Source organism: Vicugna pacos, chromosome 13 (genome assembly GCF_048564905.1).
Source record: "Vicugna pacos chromosome 13, VicPac4, whole genome shotgun sequence".
In the NCBI taxonomy this organism is placed as follows: domain Eukaryota; kingdom Metazoa; phylum Chordata; class Mammalia; order Artiodactyla; family Camelidae; genus Vicugna; species Vicugna pacos.
Genome location: NC_132999.1, coordinates 48,488,392 through 48,510,208, shown reverse-complemented (window position 1 = coordinate 48,510,208; position 21,817 = coordinate 48,488,392). Strand labels below are relative to the sequence as shown.

At 47.7% G+C, this 21,817-nt stretch overlaps 1 protein-coding gene across 4 annotated transcripts in view; it reads right to left on the bottom strand.

Moving 5' to 3' along the window:
• Window positions 1-5,267: 5,267 nt before the first annotated feature.
• The window catches only part of WASF2 (WASP family member 2), a 77,591-nt gene continuing 61,041 nt past the window's right edge, over window positions 5,268-21,817 (bottom strand). For all 4 annotated transcript variants that reach the window (XM_072975003.1, XM_072975002.1, XM_072975001.1 and 1 more), the window contains 7 exons: window positions 18,756-18,890; window positions 18,077-18,230; window positions 15,844-15,961; window positions 14,680-14,810; window positions 12,372-12,527; window positions 10,230-10,744; window positions 5,268-9,284 (listed from right to left, as the gene is read on the bottom strand). In XM_072975003.1, coding sequence (XP_072831104.1) covers window positions 9,127-9,284; window positions 10,230-10,744; window positions 12,372-12,527; window positions 14,680-14,810; window positions 15,844-15,961; window positions 18,077-18,230; window positions 18,756-18,890 — 1,367 coding nt within the window. In that variant the 3' untranslated portion in view covers window positions 5,268-9,126. The remainder of the gene's footprint in view (window positions 9,285-10,229; window positions 10,745-12,371; window positions 12,528-14,679; window positions 14,811-15,843; window positions 15,962-18,076; window positions 18,231-18,755; window positions 18,891-21,817) is intronic.

Genomic DNA, 21,817 nt, shown 5'->3' with positions numbered 1-21,817 from the left:
GTTGAGCTGAGATTTGAACCCAGGTCCATTTTTCTCTAAATCTGTTTCTCTCCTAGGTGAGGAAATAGGTTTCAGAAGCAGCTCAGAAACAGCAAGCAAGGAAACCAGGGCAGGGAGGGGAAAAGTTGAGGGTCTCCAGGCTACCCCCAGACCTTTGAGAGAGCTGGTGTACGAAAGGGCCTCCTTGCTGCCTCCGCCACACTCCCAAGGAGCCCCCACCAAGGTCCAGAAGGAGGTGGGGCCAGGTGCCTATCCTACCCTGGGTGGACTTAGCCCTTTGCTTCCCCATCCTGGCTTCTGGCTCTAGGGCCCAGCAGAGCCTACTGCCTGCCAGCTTCGTGTCTGTCTGTGAGGGCCTATGGGGGACCGTCATGCTGTGAGTTCTTCTCTGTCTGGCTGTGGTTGTGTGGTGGATCTGAGGCATTTCTGGGAGCCTGCATCTACAGTCCCTGCCTTGGGTCCTGGGCCTACCCGAAGAGTGTCTGAATCTGCCCCTGGGTTTGAGCCCGTGTGTGTGGTGGGGCTAGCTGGCTTCTCCCTCCTCCCGAGATTCTGCAGGTACACCTGAGGTCCTCTGTATACCCCCACTTCAAGCCTCCTCCAGGAAGCCTCCTGTGGCTGTGAAGATGTGGTTTGTACAACACACCTTGCTACAATTCTCCTTAGTAAATATTTATGAAGAAGTCTTGCCTTCCTTGTCAGAATGGGGGCCCCTTAAGGCTATGTCCCCCTTCCAACTGAGAGTCCCTGAGAGAAGGGGCATGTCCATCCCTTCAAACTAAAGCCTTCTATGTCTCTTTCAGACTCAGACTCACCTGGCACTCAGCCTGGGGCTGCTCAGCACTACACACCTGTGTGCGTGCATGCATGTGTGTGTGTCTGTATGTGTTTTGGGAGTAGGGTAGCCAAGCCTGCCAGCCTCTCTGTCTTTGCCTGTTGTCCAACTCCATGCCTGATCCCACCCAGTTACAGAGGCTGCGGAGGGTGAACTGGGCAGTGGGGGCTCCCTGGCTTGGGGGAGGCAAGGGCTGGGGCCCAGAGCCCTGCCTTCCTGCTGGGGTAGGCCTTGGGGTAGGGGTGGGAGTGGGTCCCACCTCTCCTCCCCTTCTTCCCAGGTCCTGTGTGGGGGAGGGGGCAGCCCCCGCCAGGGCCATGACCAGCTCTCCCTGCAATAAGTGAGGAGACAGCAGCTATTAATATAAGATGAATTCACGGGCTCACAGCTTCTGCAGGCTGGAAAACAGGCTCCCGGGGCTGGGGGCTGCGGCAAGTCTCGTCTGTCAGATTCTCTCCTGGAGCCTGGAGCCTAGAGCCCACCAGCCCCACATCCCCCAGATCCCTACATGCTGAGACCTGTGCGCACACAGCTACGTGAATAAGGGCATGTGCACAGGGGCACACATGTCACTGGATGTTCAGAGAACATACACACATGCACACACATCCAGACACGCACATATACCCAGATGTGTCTGCACACTGGTACACTCACCTGGCTGCACAGATAAATCATAGCACACATGTGTGCAGGCTATGTCAACTTAATGTGCACATGTTTGCACACAGAAGCACATACTTAAATGTATGCACATGCCCTTGCACACACATATGTATACAAACTTACCCTTGTATATACATGTGTGCACACAGGTCCAGACATGCTTGCATACCCAGACCCATCTGTACACCACTGCACACCATGTATCTACAGACACAAAACGGCACATGTGCATACACATGGTATCCATAATCATGTACACACATCTGCATACAGAACCACAGTCAAGGACTTGAACGTCCTTCTGCGCAGTGTACACAGTCACACAGGCTCCTCACTGTCAGTGCTCAGCAATCATGAATTCACAGACAGACCCTTGGTTTCCAGCACCATCCAGTGGGCTCAGGCTCCCCTCCCCCAGCCTCATGACAGGCAGCTCATGCTCCTGCCAACCCCAATGCCTGCCTTCGGCTTCCCACCCCCCGGGGGTCCCCAGATCCCTGATTAACCCCTCGCTAATTGGCCACCAGCCCCTTGACTTTGCTGCAGGCCTTCTCGGGAGCTGGGAGCGAGAGGCTGCAAATTGGCCAAGCAGGATGGGTCTGGGGAATAGAGTGCAAGGGGGGGTGGGGGTGCTACGAGCCCAGTGCCTGACTGGAGTCAGGAAGGGCACCCCTATACCAGGGCTGGGGGAGGGCACTCCTAGGATTCGTGTGTACCCAGTCACTTGAAGCCTTCCATGCACGCAATTTTCCACACACTCAACAGTTGTGTGTGTGGACATGTTCCACCCCACTTCTTCACACTAATGCATGTGGACATTTGCACACACTCAAGTACTGAATAAACCCAGTATGCACACAAGCAAAATCTCACACATTCAAATTCACCTACCTTATATGCAGAAACCATTTACATATGTACATTCAAACACAATTCACCTAAACACACAAATGTAGTCACAAGTATACAGGCTTGCAAACACAAATTTACATGTCTATAAATGTATACCTAAGTAAACTTATAGGCATGCATGCACATACCACTCACGTGTGTGTACCTACCTTGATGAACAAGATACCAAGTGGCCACAGAATAAGGAGAACCCCTCAATGGAGGGCCAGCCACTGGCTTTGCAGAGGAATAGGAAACTTGAGGTTCCTACAGTCTACAGGTGCGAGTGGGCAGTGGTGGAACTCACCCAGGTTCCAAGTTGCCTTTTCCCAGCCTCCATGCTAATGCCCAAGCCTGGGACATCTCCTGGATTCTCCTCAGCCTTCAGGGCTCCTGGACAGAAGGGCAGAGGTTGTGGCTTTCACTTCTGTAGTTCCTGTTTCCTTGGCTCTGGGTCAGAGTGCACAGGGTGTTCTACTCTCTTGCAGGTGGCCTGGGGTATTGGAAAGAAGAGGGTTTCTATTTCCATGCTTGCTGCCAACTTGCTGTGTGACTCTGGGGAAGTTGTTGTGCCTCTCTGTGCTTGTGTTTCCTCAACTATAAAATAGGAATAAAAAGCTGTGTGTTGGTAATCCTCCGAGGACTGACCTGAGGAGTCCATGGGGGCATGTTTATGGATGTGCTTTACTCAGCCACACATGTCTGGGAGAGTTTAGCTCCCAAGATAGTGAATGAAATGCCAGAGTGGAGGGGCAGCATACATCATTCTGATCAAGTCCTCATTGAATAGGTGAGGAAGCTGAGGCCCACAGGGGAAAGAGCAAGGTAGGAACTAGAAGACCTGACTGCTGACTTAGCCAGGAAGTCTGCTTTAAATATGCAATCAGAGCATGAGCAGGTGTGTGCATATTCCCAAGATAAGGGAGGGGGGTGGCTGCCTGCTGTGGTGGGAGGGAGTCTATGCAGATTCCTGCCACCATGATATTGACAATTTTATCATGAGAGATTCTTTTGGGTGTGGAAGGCCTTTTTTTGTCCTCCAGTTTGTCCCCCACTAGCCCCATCATCTCCTGAGGCTAAGGCTGGCCTTGGGGAGCACCTGAAAATGCTCCTAGCCTCCTGTTCTAGGAGAGAACTAGCTGACAACTACCCCAGAGCAGAACTTACAGGAGATGGTGCCAGGTTGCCCTGGTCACTGGGCAGCCAGGAGAGGGCAGTGAGGAACTGGCAGAGGCAGCACAAAGGGAAGGGTGGGTCCTGAGGACTTTGTGTGAGATTTGCTTGCGCTTATGTGTGTTCCTGTAACTGTGTGCTGATCTGTGCCCTTGTTTGCACAAGGACAGGGCTCTGTGTGCATGTGTCCCTGGGCATGGTTCTCAAGTGTGTCTATTCACATGTGCAGGTGTCTCTGAGTGTGCACAAATGTGTGCACCTGAACAGGTGTGTGTGCACATATTGAGGGTGTCTGTTGGAAGCCCCAGCCCATACCTAGGGAATCCACTTTGTTCCAAGTAGTTGAGGGCACATGGTACTTCTAATTCTAAAGGATAGCTGGGCCCTCAGTCTAGCACTTGACTTCAAAGTAACAGCAAAAATAACCATCACCTATCAAACTGGGCACCGGGGGGTGAGGTAGACCATAACAGAAAACCTTTAGCATGCATCCTAAGGCACTAAAGACTATGATTCCAGAAGAAAATATTCTGAAAACTGTTTAAGCTGCACAGTGGACAGAGCATGGGAGACCCATGTGCAAACTGTGGCTCTTCTCTGGCCAGTTATGTGATCTTAGGCAACTCACTTAACCTCTCTGGATCTGTTTTTCTTAAGTGTAAAATGGGAGACCCTTGGCTCATAAGGTTGAAATAAGCTTAAGTGCAGGGTCACAGCTCCCAAGTGGAGGAGCTGGAATTTAAGCCCAGGCTTCTGGCTTCCCAGAACCACATTCCTTCCCTCCAATTCTCCAGCAAGGGCGGCTCCCGACACCACCATTTTGTCTTCTCCCAGGGCGGGCGTCTGGCTGCCTGTCAGTCACCGGCCTCGGGAAGCCAAGTGCTGACTAAACACAGGCCTGAACAGGAGGGTGGAGCGAGGGGCTCCGCTGGGGCGAGCTGGCTCCCGCGCCCCCTCCCCTGCACCCCCACCTTCAGCGATGAGCTCAGAGTGGCTGGCGCAGCAGTTGCTGACAATTCAAAACTTCTGCCCCCTCTCCTGGGATGCCAGTGGGTGACTGAACAGCAGGCGTGACCAGCCAAGTCACCAACCCTGTTCCTGCCCCTCTCCTGGGGCCACTCCACGGTGTCTGTTGGCCCAGGAATTGGGTGTCTGCTCATAAATTACCCCCAGGGACAGTTACCCGCAGCAGCTGTGCTCAGAACAACCGTTGCTTCCTGGGTAGGTCATTTTTTGGGGTCAGAATATAAACCCAGCCCCCTCGACTTCCCAGGCAGGAGAGGGGGCGTGGAGCAGCCTAAACCTTTTATCGGATTCCATTGTAAATCGTTCTATTTAAGGTAAGTTGCTTGGGTCTGAGAGGCAGACAAGATGCTGGCCAGATGTTGGGAGGCAGCATCAGCATTCAGCTTGTGCTCCTCTCCTGCCGGATGCAAGGAGTTGCTGGCAGCCCCTGCCAGCTGAGGGCCTCTAGGTCCCCCAGTTAAGGTTCCTCCTAAACCAGAAGGGTTTTGGCCTTTATCCCCCACCTCCTGCACGGGGTGCACAATCCAGACCCAGAGGCCTCCTGCCCTCCGAGCCCACCCACACCACCCTCCCTCCGGAACTCTGGCCACCACCTGTGGCAAACAGTGTTGCCCCCTTCTAACTATTTCTCCCATTAAACACATACAGACACACAGACACACACACCAGAGGTGGCTGAGTGGCTACAAAGACTTTATCAAATTATTTAAAATGCTGGCATTTATGTATTCGCATGTATAGATAAAACAATTACATGGAATCTTCAGGTCACTGGGGTGCTAATGTAGTACACACATGAGCCTGGCAAGGACTCAAATGAGACCGGGCTTGGAGGCACAGGGCTTTAAAAAACTGGACATCCTTCCAAGGACCTGAGAGGAGTAGGGTGAAGAGGAAAGACTCACTTTAGGTGTTTGGCTTAACAACATTACTCAGATCTCCACCTTAAGCTCCTTTCCCATCTTCAGGGGAAGGGGACCCATCTTCAGACTGTAGCCCCACTACATACATGCCCAGTCCCTAAAATCTTGATGTAGCAGACACACCCAAGAATCCACTGGATCAGGTCCTTATAAATATATTTATAACAGAGAAAACAAGGCACTTCGGGAGCTCTCCTACACATACATCATTCTAGACAGAAAGTAAAAATTGGTTAGTTTCTCAAGTGAACTGAGTAAAGTTAATACAGTAACAAAATTGTTCCCTAGCCCTTCCTGAGGCACAGGATGAGGCGCATCTCTGGGCGACACCTGGTCCCAGGTTAGCTGGAGCCCAGTAGACCTCAAAGCCTGATGCCCCTAGAAAGCCTGACATCTCTCCTGAGCAAAAGCCCCTGGCCTTGGGGCACTGCCTACCCTCCTCCCAGGCCCTGAGGTCAGGTGAGGGGGGCTGCAGTGGGAGGCAGGCTGAGCGCAGAGCTGGGACACGGTGGGAATGCTTAAGCAGGGTCACCAAAGCCACAGAGACCTCAATCTGTCCAAGCTGGCGCTGCAGAGCCGGAGGATCGGCGCCACGGGAAGAGATTTCACATTAGCCCTGACAACACCGCCTCAGCTCTGCGGTGACATTGGCCAGGGTCGTTTTTGAGGGCACTTGAGCTTCCACTGGAGGAGAGCTAGAGCTTGGGCCAGCTGCTCTGAGCCTCCAAGGGATCGCTGAGCCTGCCCCCTCCCCATGGTTGCTTCTTTGGAATGTGCTCATCTCACAACCAAGGCAAAGCCACAAGTCACTTCTGACCTTGCCGACTGGAAGCTGGGGCCCTGGGCCACAGGAATGGGGGCAGGACCCTGCGCTGGGCAGACCAGGGAAGGGAGGTGGCTCCCAGGCTTCAGCCCTTAGAGTCCTTATGGGCCATTGCTCCATATTCTTACCAGCCTCAGCCCACTTTAAATAATCACTAAACTTTGCATTCTATAACTACAGGATTCCAAAGACACACAATTACCTGCACAAGGTCCTTTATCATCTTAAAGGAAGCTCTGGGTTTAAGGAAATTTTTGTGTGTGTGTGCACATATGCATAAGTAGAGCCCAGAGGGCCTCTCGGCTGACTGGGTCCCCAGCACCCCCCCAGCTGAGGAGGCTTCGCAAGGCCGGCTGCTACAAAGCGCCGAGCTTGGCTGCATAGATTTTAATGAGAGCATCGGGTAGAGCTGTGCTGTTGCTCTCCGGGACTTGCAGATCATTACCAAACCAGCTGTAGGATGAGAACACAGCACATAGAAACCCTAGGAGGTCACTGAGCTAATGATCTAATCCTACCTTCCGCAGGCAGTGCCCCTCCCCACCTCCTCCTGCCCCCAGCCCTTTCCACAGCAGACTCTGTCCATTCCAGAAGCCAAGCCAACACCGCCCCCTTCAAGGTCAGAGCAGAATGATAGTGAGTGGTGCTGGCTCCCCCTTTTCCAGGAAGGAGGGGGATGGGGTAATTTAGTCAAAGCCATTAGGCCCAAACCCTGCCCTGGCCTGGCCAGGCCCCAGGACACCTATTTGGAAGAACCACTGTTCTCCGTCTGCCACTTCAGCCACTGCTGGGCTGCAGCCGGGGGCACCTTCAACAGCCATTTTAGGTTCTGAAGAAAGCCCCTTCAGCTCCCAGATCGCAAGGTGGGAAGCAAGGCAGGGGTGCACACCATCTGATACGCTCCTCACTGAGCCGGTGCCAGCCCTGTGCCAGAGACATCTGATCTGGGGAGAGCAGCCCCTGCAGGAGGGCATGCTGGCCTCTAAAGGCTCAGTCCCCACACCTGGAGTTCAAGGAAAGAAGAGGGGGAACATTCAGCCAGGGCACAGCGGCAGCACCCGTGCTTACACACTCCTCAAGCCGGAGGGGTTTATGAGGGCTTTGACAATTACTGTAACCATTTGCTGTGCTGGGTAGAGGCAGATCCTGTTTCTCTTTGTTTCAGGGCTCTGAAAGCCAGAGAAGCCAGGAGAAGCCGGTTTCAGCATAAGAGGCTACACAATAGTTAGGGCAGAAGAGAAGAAACCTCACTGTTGGCCAAAGCTGACCAGTTTTTTCCTGAATAATAGCACCTGTGTATTAGCTCTGGGAGAAAGGGGGAGCAAGGAGGGAACATCACCGTGTGCAGTGAGGAGAGGAGCTGGAAACAAGACCCAGAGTCCCTCTGCCTTTCAGCTCTTCTCATGGCTGCCAGGCCCCTCCAGGCAGCTACCTGAGGCAGCTGCCAGCCTGAGGGACTGAAGTTTCTACAGTTGGCAGAACCTACGCTTAAATTGGGGAAATAAAAGGGGGAGGAGTTGTAGAGGAATTGAAAGCAGCACCTGTCACGCTGCCTACCCTCTTCCTTCTCTCACTACCTCTGGTCCCCCAGAAGGGCAGCTCTCAAGGCCAGGTGGTTGGCTGGTGATAGGAAAGGGGGAGCAAAGAATTACAATAGAGGCTATAAGGGTCTGAGCAGCACTGACAGGCCTGGCACAGGCCCTGAGCCCTTCTACTGGGACCCCCACCTGTGGTGAGGTCTAGAGTTACACAATGCCAAGACTGCTCTGCCCAGACTCCAGGGGTGCCCACTATTTGGTCCCAGAAAGCACAGGTGATTTGGAATCAGGAACTCTGGGCTCTAGCTCTGTCACCATCCAACTGTGTGACCTTGAGCAAGTCACCTTCCATCTCTAGGCTGCAGCATCATTAAGAGGGCAGGACCCAAGGAGTTCTACCATTTTTCCAGTCCTGTAGTTCCAAGTCTCTAACCTTGGCTCCTGACAGCCAGCAGAGGCCCAGATCCCTGCGTGTCAGAGCTAGTTTGGTCATGGGTATTAGAGGTGAGAACTGGGCTATGGTGCTTGGAGGCACCTGGTGGTGGGGGAGAGGCATTTTAGGGCCACCTGAACACCACATTCATGAGAGGGAGCCTGGGAGGGAGGCAACCAGCCCTGCTTTCAGAAAGGCGTCGTTTCTGAGCAGTAGGGGGAGTGTGTGACACATTTCTTTAGGGGCTTGATGGCCCCGGGAATAAAGGGCATCCAGATACAGAGGTGGCTTAAGCAAAAAAGTAGCCTCACCCTGCTGATCAGGGCAGAAGGGTGAGGCACGCGGGTGTGTGGCCTGCTCTGCCCTCTTAGTGCATGGGAAAAGGGGCCAGCTGTGTCCCTCCAGGCTTTAGAACCTGAACATGGGGGGCATTATTCGAAGTAGCTGAGGGCAAGGATTCTGGAAGACAACGACAGAAAATGGCTCTTAGGAGAAGGCACCAACTCCAATTTAAACCCAATCAAAGGGATCTGCTTTGGGGTTTTTCCTTCTCTTCAATATGCAACAGTCACTTGAAGGGAACAGGAAACATCTCAGCTACTGAATCTCAGGAGCCGCATGGGGCCTGACTACGGGGAGATGGGAAATACATGTTGATTTGGAGGAAGCACTTGGATACATCTTTGGTTGCTTTAGGGAAGGCTTTGGCCCCTGGAAATTTTTTTTCTCCCTTTTCTTCCCCTTGGGACTGTTGGGATAGGCAGCAAAGAAGGCAGGTAGGCAGGAAAGAAAAAGGAAGTGGGCAGCAGGCAGAAGAGTTAATCCGACCATTCGTCCTCATCAAACTCAGAGGAGTCATCTTCTGAGTCGCTGTACTCCACAGCAATGCGACGCGACAAGATGGTGGCCACGTCATTGCCCACAACATCTCGCTTTTCTTGTTCCCGCTGCTCCTCAACCCTGCGCAGCTGAAAGCCTGGTGGGAGAGAGAAGGGTTAAAAAGGCAAGTCAGTCTCAGAATCCACTCCAGACTGAAGGGAGTGGCCCTGGTGGCTGTGGTGGGGTTAGGTACTGGAAAGGACAACAAAAAAGAAGGATCCTCTGGGAAAGCCAAGAGGGAAAGGGGGAAACGGGACAAGAAGTAAAGATGAGGTTTTATGAAATCGTGGCCCCAGCACTATAGGTGTTTCTGAAAGGAAGCCTGCCATTCTTCCTGATTTCTGCGCTCTCAGGCTGATGAGGATGGTACTTCTCATGAGGATCTGAGTGGGCAGTATCTGCCCTGAGTGCAGCAGGCACTCAGTCTGCCCAATTCATCAATTTTCATGGAGCTCAGCTAGGTTGTCTCCTCTAGACAATCCTTCAGTCCCTTCAGGATCAAACAGAAGAAACCACTATAACCCCTTGGGACCAGACCCAAACTCTGACAGAAAAAGAATAAATGCTCCCAAGGGTAAACTGATGATGAGGGAGGGGAGAAAGGTAGAGAGAAAGGAAAGGAAGGGGATAGCAAGAAAGGGGAAGAAGAAGGGGGTGGGAAGCAGGGGTGGGGGGAGTAGGGAGGAAGGATATAAAAGGCAAAAGTGGCGGACAGGGGGGTTACAGTCCAGCTGAGGAAATACCTTCTAGGACAGTGATGCTTGTTTTCCCCCGGGGCACAAAATAGATGCAAACACACACAAAGCATACATTTTCAAGGTCAAAGATCCCACGTTAAGAATCCTTTACTTTAAACCAAGGTGGAAAGAAATATAAACCTTTGTGTTTTTAGAGTGAAGCCTTCCTTCAGACAGATCCAAGGTCTGAGGTCCCAATCTCTCCCCACCCAATGAAAGCTAGTCCCTTAGAAGGGCACAGAACCCCTTGCCCACCCTCCAGTCAGTCATCCCAGCTGTAGGAAGACAAGGCTTCATGATTTTACCTTGACGGATTGCTGAAAGCAAGTCGCTGCGGGCATCACTCACAGGCGGCAAGGAGGACTTGGGCTTGGTGGTGTCAGAAAGTGGCAGAGGTGCAGCAGGCTGGCCATCTGCACCACTGAAAGGGGGAGGTGGGGGCCCCGGAGGAGGTGGGGGAGGCGGAGGGGGAGGGGCTCCTCCTGCTGGATGGGATAAGGGAGGTGGTGGCAGTGTTGAATAGTCAGCTGCTGGTGGTGGGGGAGGAGGTGGAGGGGCAGCAAAATCGGGGTGAGGTGGGAAAGATGGGGGTGAAGGTGGTGGTGGGGTCCCTGGAGACCCAAATCCTCCAGGCAGTGGTGGGGGTGGACTGTTCATCATTGGAGGTGGAGGCGGAGGGGCAGGTGGTGGAGCAAACCCGGGTTTGGGGCCTGGTGGAGAGCCCAGAGGAGGAGCTGGTGGTGGATGGCTTGGGCTAACCACACTGGATCTTTTGGGTCCAACTAAGCCAGACCCTCTTTGGTTACTGTCTGCTGGGTAGCTGAAATGACAAAGAAAAAAGACCCACCATCACTCTCAGGATGGAAACATCCAGCTATAGTTAAGCCTCTCTATAAGCCTAGGTTCATTATGGTTGATAGTATCATTTCATTTTGACTCCAAAAGAAAGGAAAACCTGGAAATGGTCAGAACAGAACAATGATGTGGGCAGCCTTGTAAGGTAATGAGCTTCCCATCAGCACAGGAATATAAGCAGAAATTTAAAAAAACTGAAAGAGTGGACTTAGGATTCTTCTAACAGGTAAGGGCTGGCCAAGATCATCTCTTCAAACACCACCCACCCACCAGGATCTGTTCCACAGGCTATTAACATTCACCAGATCCTGTGAGAGCAGGAAATCCAAGCCAAGCTAACCAAACTTGAGCAGGGTACAGATTTAGGTGAATGCACCTTCAGTGCTCATGTGGAAAAACTGGAGAGGGAATGAGGGCCGGAGGGTCAGCAAAGACGGGAAATGAATGTGGCACCAGACTTGACCCGGGTTGAGAGAGGATTAAGACGCACTTTTCCTGGGTCAGGCATGCTCCACTGCAGCTGCAAGGTCTCAGGCTATGTGTGAGACTGAAAGGCTTCTTTTTCCACCTTTGTATCTGCCCTGCACTAATAGCTACTCCTTAGAAAAGCATCCATCTTGGAATTTTCCACAGACCTTCAAGCCTTAGTAGCATCCGACAGGGCAACCAGCAAGAAGTGATTTGGGAGGCAGGAGATTTGAGATTAGTGGTGTCAAGAGCCAAGAATGGGGTGAGGAGTGGGGGTGACAGCACTGCTTTAGGTCTCCATCTGAGGGGTCCTCAACATATCCAATCACTGATTAAACAGTGCCCAAGGAGAAAAGCATACCTTTCAAAACTCTCACTTGTCAGGCATCAGACAAGACAAAGAAAAGTAACTAAGAGGAAACACTGAAATCTGAACACTCCCCAGATCCCTTCCCCTTTCAGCTATTACTTGCTAACTCTTCTCCTACACACCTCCACTGTCAATTTATCACAATGACACTGGCAAATTATCACAATGGTCACATTCTAAGTTTCATCTCTTTTCCTTTTGTTTCATTCTTTCTGGAGATTCTACCCAACAGTGGAATGAACCAGAGGCAACAGGAGGAAAAGGTGACTATCTTCTAGATAACTGGGCAAGATGTCTGCTCAATATGGATAGCAGCAGATTATACCATCTCATTTCATGCAGTGTCAAAGCTAAGAAAAAAACAAGTGATAAGCTGGTGACTTCTGTCACGTTCAGGTATAGCTAGTAGTTAAGAACACAGGCTCTGGAGTCAGACTGGCCTGCTTTCCAACTATCACTCTGCCACTAACTGGCCATGTGATCTTAGATAAGATCACTGACCACTCTGTGCCTCACTGTTCACTCATCTGAAAAATGGGTACTATCTCAAGAGGACTCCTGAATAATTAAGTAACATACAGTGTCTGGCATAATGCCTGGCAACTTACAAACATTTCATAAATGTTAATTACTTTTATTATCTAGACAGACTTGCCTGAAGTTATTTTAGTGCTCCTGGCCTGGATTTGGAACTCCTACCTTGTTCTTGAGTGTTTAACCATCCAAAGTAGATGGAAGAGGTACCACCATTTACCTGAATTCTGCTGGTGGGGGAGGCAAGCTGTCCTCAGAGAAGGAAGGAGAAGGTGGAGAAGTGGAGTCTGACTGTGGTGGTGGTGGGTAGTTGCTTGCATCCACGTTTTCAATAGAGCCAATGCTGCCATTCTGGTACACCAAAGTGGGTGGATACCTGAAAATGAACGCAAGGCCAAAACTGACACTTAAAGTCTGAGTGGTACTCTCTTATTTTTGCAAGAGACCCCACAAAACTACATTTGATATAAAAGCTATTAGGGGGAAATAAAATTGGTATATTTTCCATACAGTTTCTGTTGTACTGAAATTTTATTTTAGGACTAAACATACTATTGCTAAAATATCTCCCAGATATTTCTGCTCAATTGTCTGTAGAAATGGGATTCAACTCAGGTTATCAAAACCATGCTGTTGCTCTCCCAGTGTTGGCCTTGTTAAACCCAGCACTTCTTTTAAATTCTCTCCCAAATATTAGGAGCAGCCCAGACCCAAATCCCAAAGTCTGTCTTGTGGCAAAGGGCAAAGCCAAGCCCCAAGGCTAGTGAGCTACAAACACGTGACTGGCACACAGCCTGGTTTTGAGGTCAGCAAGCCTCTAGAGTGCTCAAAGGCCAAGGAGGCATCTGATTGCAAAATCAAGCTGAGGACAGATGCATGTTGCTGTGTGGTAGTTAGACATGGTCTCTGCCAGGTCTCTTTATCTAACAAAATGAGCTGCTGATTAAAGTGGGGTGCTAGGGCTTGCCTCGTGAAAACCTCCTGTCCTCACAGAACTGGGCCTTGGGTGAAACTGTTCTGGGTGGATGGCAAAAAACTTCCAAACAAGCACAAATACAGCCAAGCAGCAGCTAGCAAAACGGGGCCTGTTTTGCTCTACCTCTCCCTTCTTTCCACCATTGTTGGGTTCTAAGGAACTCAAGTAAACAGACTCTAAGAAGAGAGTTGGAGGGAACTAACTTAATCAAATGATGCTCTGATGTTGAGAATCTCCAAGGCCTGTAGCCCTGTAGACTTGGCATATCTCTTTACAGCTTCACCAATAAGCATCTGCAGGTCGACAGCCATGCTGACCAATCCCAAACCTCTTGGACAACAGGAAAACGGGAGGCAAAGTCCTCCTTTTCACCACCACAATTACATAGACACACAGACACACACACATACATGTACACACACAAAATTGTTGGTTGGCATTCCGAATATGCAAGCTGCTGGCCTTAGAGTCACTGAACCATCATATGACAAGGGCCTGTCTGAACAGCATGGAACTGTGGAACAAAATGGCCCCTTTTTATCAGGAGGAAGCTAATGGAGGTACCCCCAGGGCTGATTCCCCCGGAGAAAGAAAGGTTTAGTTTTCCTCTCACCATCTTCATCACTCTTTAAGACAAATCTCTTAATTCAGGAAGAACAAGTGTCAGAAGTGTCAAGATTTCTAAAAGTCAAGATTTTCAAGGTAGAATTATTCCTAAAAGCAAGAACAACTCATCTCTTTCCTTTTATCATTCCTAGATACCAGGCATTGGCTGGCATGGTTCTCTGACAGCCAGGATGCAAGGTATTTAAGGGAAAGACCAGGGCGACATTCATGCCAAGCAGTTGTGGTGACTTGGCTTGGAATGTCACACGGGTCGGACACCAGGATAAGCATCAAACCAAGCTTTAAAACCATTTTTTCCCTTTTAAACCTCTAGTGTGATTTGGTATTGGGAAATGGGGTCAAAATGACATCTACTATTTCTCCACAGAGATATATAGCCTCAATATTGGCTGAGCAACCTTTCCCACACTGTCTCTTAGGTCTGCTTTCAGTCCCTTGGCCAACCTCTCTTCTGAGACTGACAAAGGCTGACTGAAAAGTTGCTTTGGTGATGCACACAAATTCTGCCTGGCCCTCCCCACTCCCGTGAACTACCCAGCTCTTAGCCATGACCTTCAAATCAATGCTCTGGAGGCAAAAGCCTCCCAAGATCACTTTCCTTTCCTTTCTAGTCTTTCCTTTGAGACCCTCAAGACATACCAGTGTCTGGCAGAGTAAGGGCACTAGAAGGCATGGGCTTTCTTTTCCAGACCACTCTGGTCACCTCATTTAAACTGCCGAGTCTCTTGATTTTTTTTTTTTTTAGCAAATTTTAATCACCAGATGGAGGCACTTTAAACTAGCTGCTTAACAGTGGTATTGATTTAAGCCACACAGCCAGACTTCAGGGGGTAAGAAAGGTATCATGCTAGAGCTGTCAGACTGCTGTCCCCAGGTGCCCAGCCCCTTTAAAGAATGCTACCAAGACAACAAAAGCGACACCTACCCAGAAGGCCCCAGCTTCTCTTTGGATTCCACAAATTCTTGACCCATCTTCATTTTCTCCCACTCTTCCTTACGTGTCTTGATTTTACGCGGGTTTACATTCCCTCGATTTGGATTCTCTTTCTTTTCTTTCTATAATGAAAAGAAACAGAAAAGCTTTAAAACATTTCCCAAAGTTCTTCATTAAAATTCCATCCACCTTCATAGATGCACACCCAAGAGATGATCTGCCTAGACAACATACAAAAACTCCAGAATTTATAGAATTGCTGGGTTTAGAGTAACCTAGAGGTCATCCAATCCAAACTACCTCCTGGGCTCAAACACCTCTAGGGATGGAAACCCACTCTTTGAGTGGGTTTGAGTAACTGAAAGTTACTCTTTGGGTAACTCATTCATGTTTTTAAGCAGCTCTAATTGTTAGGAAGTTAGTAAACAGGTATTTGTTATTTGCTCTGCCACAAAAGGTCAGTCAAGAGAGAAGAGAAATAATAGCAGCTGTAGGTATCTGGGACAGAAATAAGGAAATAGTTAAAAAAAAAAAAACCCGAAATAACCAATGAAGAATTCTTCAGCCTGTACATCTGCACTAGCCCCTGGCACTCTCTTGGGCCTCCCAGCAGCCATGCTAATGGGACTGTGGGGATGCAACTGGTAAGTCATATGCTTATACATATCACTGGGAGTCTAAGGGGAGCGGAGCGTCTCCCAAAACTAGGCCTACACCCCCATTCCTGCCCCGCCCAATCGGTAGTCAAGGTGTTTAAGTGCTCCTGTTGCAAATCAAACACTGTAGAGCCTTGTGCTGACCTCTGAGAAATGAGCTGCAGAACTGGTGGGGAAGGGACTAGCTTAGCTTGAGTGTCCAGCAGAGTCAGGTGCAAATTGCAAGAGAAATAAACGGTGACTAGAAAAGTCAATTTCTAAAACTCAGCCTGAATATACTCAATTGTTAATAGCACTGGGGGGAACAAACACATTTTTGGTATCATTTATACTTTCATCTTGGTTGTGCTTGGAGTGGACACATTTTTTTAAGAGTTTCACCTGGCATCCAAGCAAGCAGCCACTCGGAATGATTACTTCACATAAGACTGGCTTCCTTTTTATCCCCCTCCACAATCGTGCCTACTGATGTGTAGAACAGAGGCCCCTTTCCCCTCACCCTATGCTTTCTCTTCTCTTTCATGATATCCTTGGTGTCCTGCAGCATCTTCTCCTTCCAAAGATCAAAGAAGTACGAAGGGTCTGTGTAGAATTTGAGTGCCTCTTTCCCATCGTCCCTGGGATAGAAATGAAGACAAGCAGCTGTCAGTGGACAGATGAGTTCCCAACCAAATCCAATATTCCAAACACCTACCAGTTAGCAGTTTTTACACTGAGGAATCAAAAAGTCATTCAAATCGATTGCATATTTCCTCTCCCATATCTGCGTTCCAATGACCCTGAATGGCATAACACTTCTTTACTTGTCTGGCTTTTTAAGAACCTTAGCTTTACTTTCAAATTTTGGTAGAGGAATTTGCATGATCACGGCAAGAATGAGCTACAGCACCAGGGATTCTGATTATTTCTAATGATCTGCATGGCCACAGACATCTCCCTGAGGACATTCTGATATCTTGGCACATCAGATGGGATTTCTGCCGCTGGTTCCCCTAACACCATCAACTGCCCAGGTCTGTCTAGAAATCATTAGTGGCTTCCCAACCACCCAAAACCTGTGCACACATGTGCAGGTTCACATGTGTACACATGTAATGCATATACACCCATGAATATGTGTAGGTGTGCAGCTGTTATTCTTCTGTAAATACAGATAATCACAGTACTCCACTTCCAATTGCTCCCTTCCAGAATAGCTCAGCTTCCGCCCCCCAGCCCCCAACCACAAGGGGGCCCCAGTGAGAAAAGATGGCCAGCTGTTTTATGACCACAAGATTTAATTACCATCTCTTAGTGGCTGTGACAGAAGTACAGAGTGAGCTACTGAGTGTCAATGTAAGGGTTATCTGCCAGACTCAATGACCTTGGTTGCAGTCCCGCACCTTGGTATGGCTAAGTCTCTCTCGCTTTTCAGAAAGCATGTCTGTAAGGATGGACATTTATTTTAACACTACTCTGAAGTAAAAAGAATTGGAAAGGCAACTCTTCCTTGACCTCCAATCCTATCACAACACACAGAAAGCATTTCCAAATCAAGCACTAATGATTTTTATATTAAATTGTGTTCTGAGTTAGCTACACCATTGCTCATTTCTGTTAGGCCAAATCCAGATAACTGAGTGGAGAATGTTAAAAAGGAAAATACTCTACATTAACTGAAAAACAAACTTGTCTTCTCATACTCCCTTCAATATTATCAGGTGTATTGTCCGTTCTTGCCCCACAACCTCTCTGCTCAGATATAATCAGCCTAAACTGATGGAGGCTACAGAGTCAAATCTCTGCTCTGCTGTGTTAGCGAGCCCCTTTGAGAGGCAAACATAATTTCACCCAGTGATAATACAGGATAGATGTCATGTACTTTCCTGTGTCTGTGTGAGAAGCGACTGTGCTCCTATTCCGGCTCTCTGGATCAGGTGGGTGTCCTTGAATTTCACACACACATATCCTACTTTGCAGTATACCCATGTCTCACAGAAGACATCTGCCTCCAGCTATCTGTAATTACTTTTACCTGTTCCAAAGATATTTATGGATGCAAGCAAGATAAATATTCACTTTCTGCCCCTGCTCGGTGGTTTTTCGCAGGATAACACTACCAGACCACTAGAGGGGAGGGACGTTATGTTGTCTATAAGGCTACCTTCTTTTTCAAGTCCAGCCACTGCACTGTAGGTCCTTTCAGAGGGGGCTGTTGAAAAGATGTTCAAAACAAAGTGAACGACACTCATATGGAAGAATGCCAATTACTCCTTAAGCTTTGGAAGGACCCTCAGGGCCCAGCATAGCCAGTCCACAAGGCTGGCCCCACTAACACGCCCAAACATCTGGTGATCTAGTGGTTTCAGAGTAAGTAGGAGCCTTGCTAGAATGTTGCCCCTGGGATGCATGCTATAGGACTGCCTTATAACAAAGTCCTTTTGGTTCTATAATAACTGAATTCCTTGGATGGAATCCAAGATGGACCTGGTTTATACCAAATCAAACTCTGCAGCATGCAATGCTATAACAAACTTTCAATATACATTATATTCATTACGAATTTCAGAAACCAAACAATAATGGGTGATAACTGTTTACGTGGTAAATGGTAGCTTCTGTGGCCACAAGCAACTCTGGGATAGTAGGTAGTATGTTTCTGATACAATCCTCTGATCTAAACATCTTTAAATAAGAAGGCAACCTAGTGTTGTTAACCACAGGCCGAAAAAGGGAGGAGCTAGCCAGGTTACCTATAAGGGGTAAGATTATTGAGAGGAGGAGGAGTATCACAGGTGTTGTATGTTTCCAAGACAGGTACAGGGAGAGAGTTCCTGTCAAAAAGCTTCTGGTCTTGAATGGTAGAGCTTCTGAAGGCCTTTCGGGTGTTGATTCCTTGTAGTGACACTGAAAGAAGATGGAAGGCATTAGAAAATGGACGACAGGCTATTTGAACAAACACTGAGTCACACCAGTCGGAGAGGCCTCAGCTGCCGCATTTTCTTGGCTGCGGCTGTCTGCAGCCAGGTTTTTTTTCCTCCCCCTCTGGGGAAGCCCCACAAGGCTGTCAGCAGCCCAGCCATTTCATGACTGAACAAAATGAGGCAACACAAAGGTTTACTATGTGGCCAGATCTAGCAGGCCTCTCCTTAGGAGGAATGAATCTTCCAAGTACTTTTATGGTAGCAAAATACGATCCTGGGGAAGGGGAATTTGGGAAAGAGGGAATGGGGGAAATGGGAGAAAGGGAGTGTGTGGAGGTGTGGTAGAGATAAAAAGGTTTCTTTACACCACCCAGGCTTGTGTCATTTCAAAGCAGAATTCCATAGGTCTCTGTGATTTCTCCCCTCATTTTTTATAAATCAGGGGAAAAAAAAAAACTCTAAGCAACTGCTCAGCAGAGCCTGCAAATGCTGAGCTCAGCTTCCTTACCTTCTTCTTCCTTGGGATCCAGCTGAGTGACTTTAACTTGTAGGCGGTCGACCCTCTCAGCAAGGGAGCTTACCCGAGAGGCAAAAGTATTTGCCTGGGTAAAGAGCTCTCCAAAAATGTCCTCAGCATATTTACCTGAGAGAGCAAAGAAACCAAGTCACTACTGCATAAAAGTGACATAAATGGTCAGAAAAACTGGCCACTAAAGACTGTACTCCCCGTCTCCCAAATACATACATCTGCCCTCTAAGATGGTTCAGGCTACATGCAGAGCCTGCTCTTAGAGACAGAGACGTACCCTCCAGAGCTTGGGCAGTCTGCACGTGTTTTAAAACTAATAGAGTCTTTTTGGCAAACTGAACTGTCACAAAACTCAAAGCAGGATGAATAAAATCAAAAGGTGTATTAGAAAAAAACTAATCCTGGAAGAGTGTACAGTATTTCTACACATTTGCCTACAGCCCTTAGTTTTGCTGATTTGTAAAATGTAAAAGCACTTTGTAAAAATGGTTCTGGAAAGTAGACTGGGAGTTAGAAGGATCTTCTAGATGTCTACAATTAACATGAAAAGTCAGAAATTACATCCTCAGTGGAGCCCCAAAAGTACATGATGAGATGTGATATCTTCAAGGGGCCTTGAACTTACTAACAACTCATAATAGACTCAGAACTTCTTCTAAGAGTTGAAAAGGTTATTTTATATTTTATAACCTAGAACTTTGGAAGTCTTTGTTTTAGGTTATAATCCTTCAAATTTACATCTCAGGGAACAAGTGAAAAGCTGAAACATTGAAGCTCTCCCTGAAAAACAACATACCAGTGGTCTCTTTCCACAATATCTTGTTTTTTAGAAAAAGAAAAGTGTTCTGTACTTTCAACCCTGGAATGGAAGGAGAATTTGCAGCCAAAGAAACATAACAGCAATCTGACACTACCTCCATATTGTCATTCCAAGCCACAAAGCACATTCTTGCTAGGAATGAAAAGCAGTGCATACGAATAATGTAGCATCTGAGTTTCTTACTTGCAAGGTGAAGGCAGGCATAAGTGACTGTGCCCAACCAAAAGATCATTTCTTTGAGAACTATTTAAAGTAGGCTCTGATTTTTAGCTTCTAAACTACATCTATGCTTAGTCTACCCTTGAGGAGAAAAAATTAGGCCAAAAGGCCAAAACTGCACCTTCAGGGTGAAGTGCAGCTCACTCACCTTCCCAGAGTAACCTGGAGGGTAAGGGTAAGACCAATCAACGGCATATTTTAAATTGCTGGTAAATTTAGTCAATAAAGAGTTTTTAATCAAGGAAGAAGCAACTCTTTGCATACCAAATGGTTTTGTGATCTAAACCATAGGAAGCTCCTGAGACCAAAGGACACAAATTGGCTAATGAGCTGCATTTCTACTCCAGCAGACTGAGGATCCTATCTGATCCCTGTCCATCATATGGCTAAGTTCCTGTAAAAACCACACTGTATGGACTCACACACACAGAGAACAAACTAGTGGTTACCAGTGGGAGAGGGAAGGGGAGAGAGGCAGGATGAGGTAGGGAATTAAGAGGTACAGACTATTATGCATAAAATAAGTAAGCTACAAAGATATATTGTACAGCACAGGAAGAGCCAGTATTTTATAATAACTCTAAATGGAATATAACTATTAAAAATTGTGAACCACTAAGTTGTATACCTGACACTTACATAATATTATAAATCAACTACATCTCAATTAAAAAGAACAAAGCAAAGAAATCATACTGTATCATGCTTGTCTAGGTAACAAAAACTTGTGATTGGAAGGCTAAAGTAGAGAAACACACAACATTAAGTGTGGAAAATAAACCAGGCTCAAAAGCATCTGTTAACCAACCAACTGTTTTGGAGGAAAAGAAAACCCCAAATTAACTTACCCTTAGGTCACCAAGAGAGTACCTAGGATTTCCTGCTCCCCAGTGAAGGGAGCAGTGACAGTGGGAGTAGAGCTTAGTGTGGCACAGTGGTTTTCAAGATAAAATCATACAAAGAACCCCAACATATAAAAATGGCAACACTGAGAACACTATTTGAAGAGGGAGTGAGGTGGTATGTCACATCATGTCAGGCCCTAGGCATGCTTAGAACTATAAGATGATACGTGGAAGAAGACTTCAAGTCAGAAAGTCTGGATTTAAGTCTTAGTTCTTTCTGTTTCTACCTGTGTACTCTTCAGCAAGTCTTGCTCTCAGTCTCAGTTTCCTCAACTGTAAAATGGGGACAACTATACCTTTCTCACCAAGTTGTCATAGGATTAAATGAGCCAAAAATGTAAACTGTTAAAAAAAGATTCTTCCTTATATTGGTCAACCACATCAGATGACTTTTTTAAGAGTGTGATCATTCAAGTATCTTAAGTTTTATGCTTAGATGAAATTATAAATATAATTCCTGTCAGTAATGTGACAGCCCTGTTCTTTAAGTAGGAAAAATTACTCCAATCTCTGAAAACAGAAGTGTGATACTTACACAGGAGAAAATCAAAGTGCCTTGTTCAGAGTTAAACTTCACTCATTCAGATTACCAAGACACTATCACATCAGGACATTCATAACAGATATCTATCCCATTTTACAAAAGATTCCAGCAGCAGTCTTCAATTTTTTTTTCCTTAGCATAACTTTTCAAATGAAATCTTATGTGAAACAAGTAAAACTGATTTTTAAAAATATGAAGCTGCTCTTGTTTGAGTTTGAGTGGGAGTCTTGGAGCTCCCCCAATGGCATGGCCTCACTGCACTCAGAAAAGCCAATACCACAGCATACCTTCTTAATGACCCAAGAGGGGGTTCCATTCTCCTGGGTGGTCAGGATCCTGATTCAGAAGTGCTGGCTGGCTGGCTGTGCCCATATTTCCTAAGATATGGCAACCTAATATGTGAAATGCCAATCTCACTGCACTGAGGGAAAATAAGAATTCTGGATATGCTACCAGGGAGCAATCTATGGCTGTGGAATTTTTTATTTTTGTACTTTACCCATTCCATAATCAGACTTTCTCTACTAGACCAAGCATTTCTGGCTATAGTATA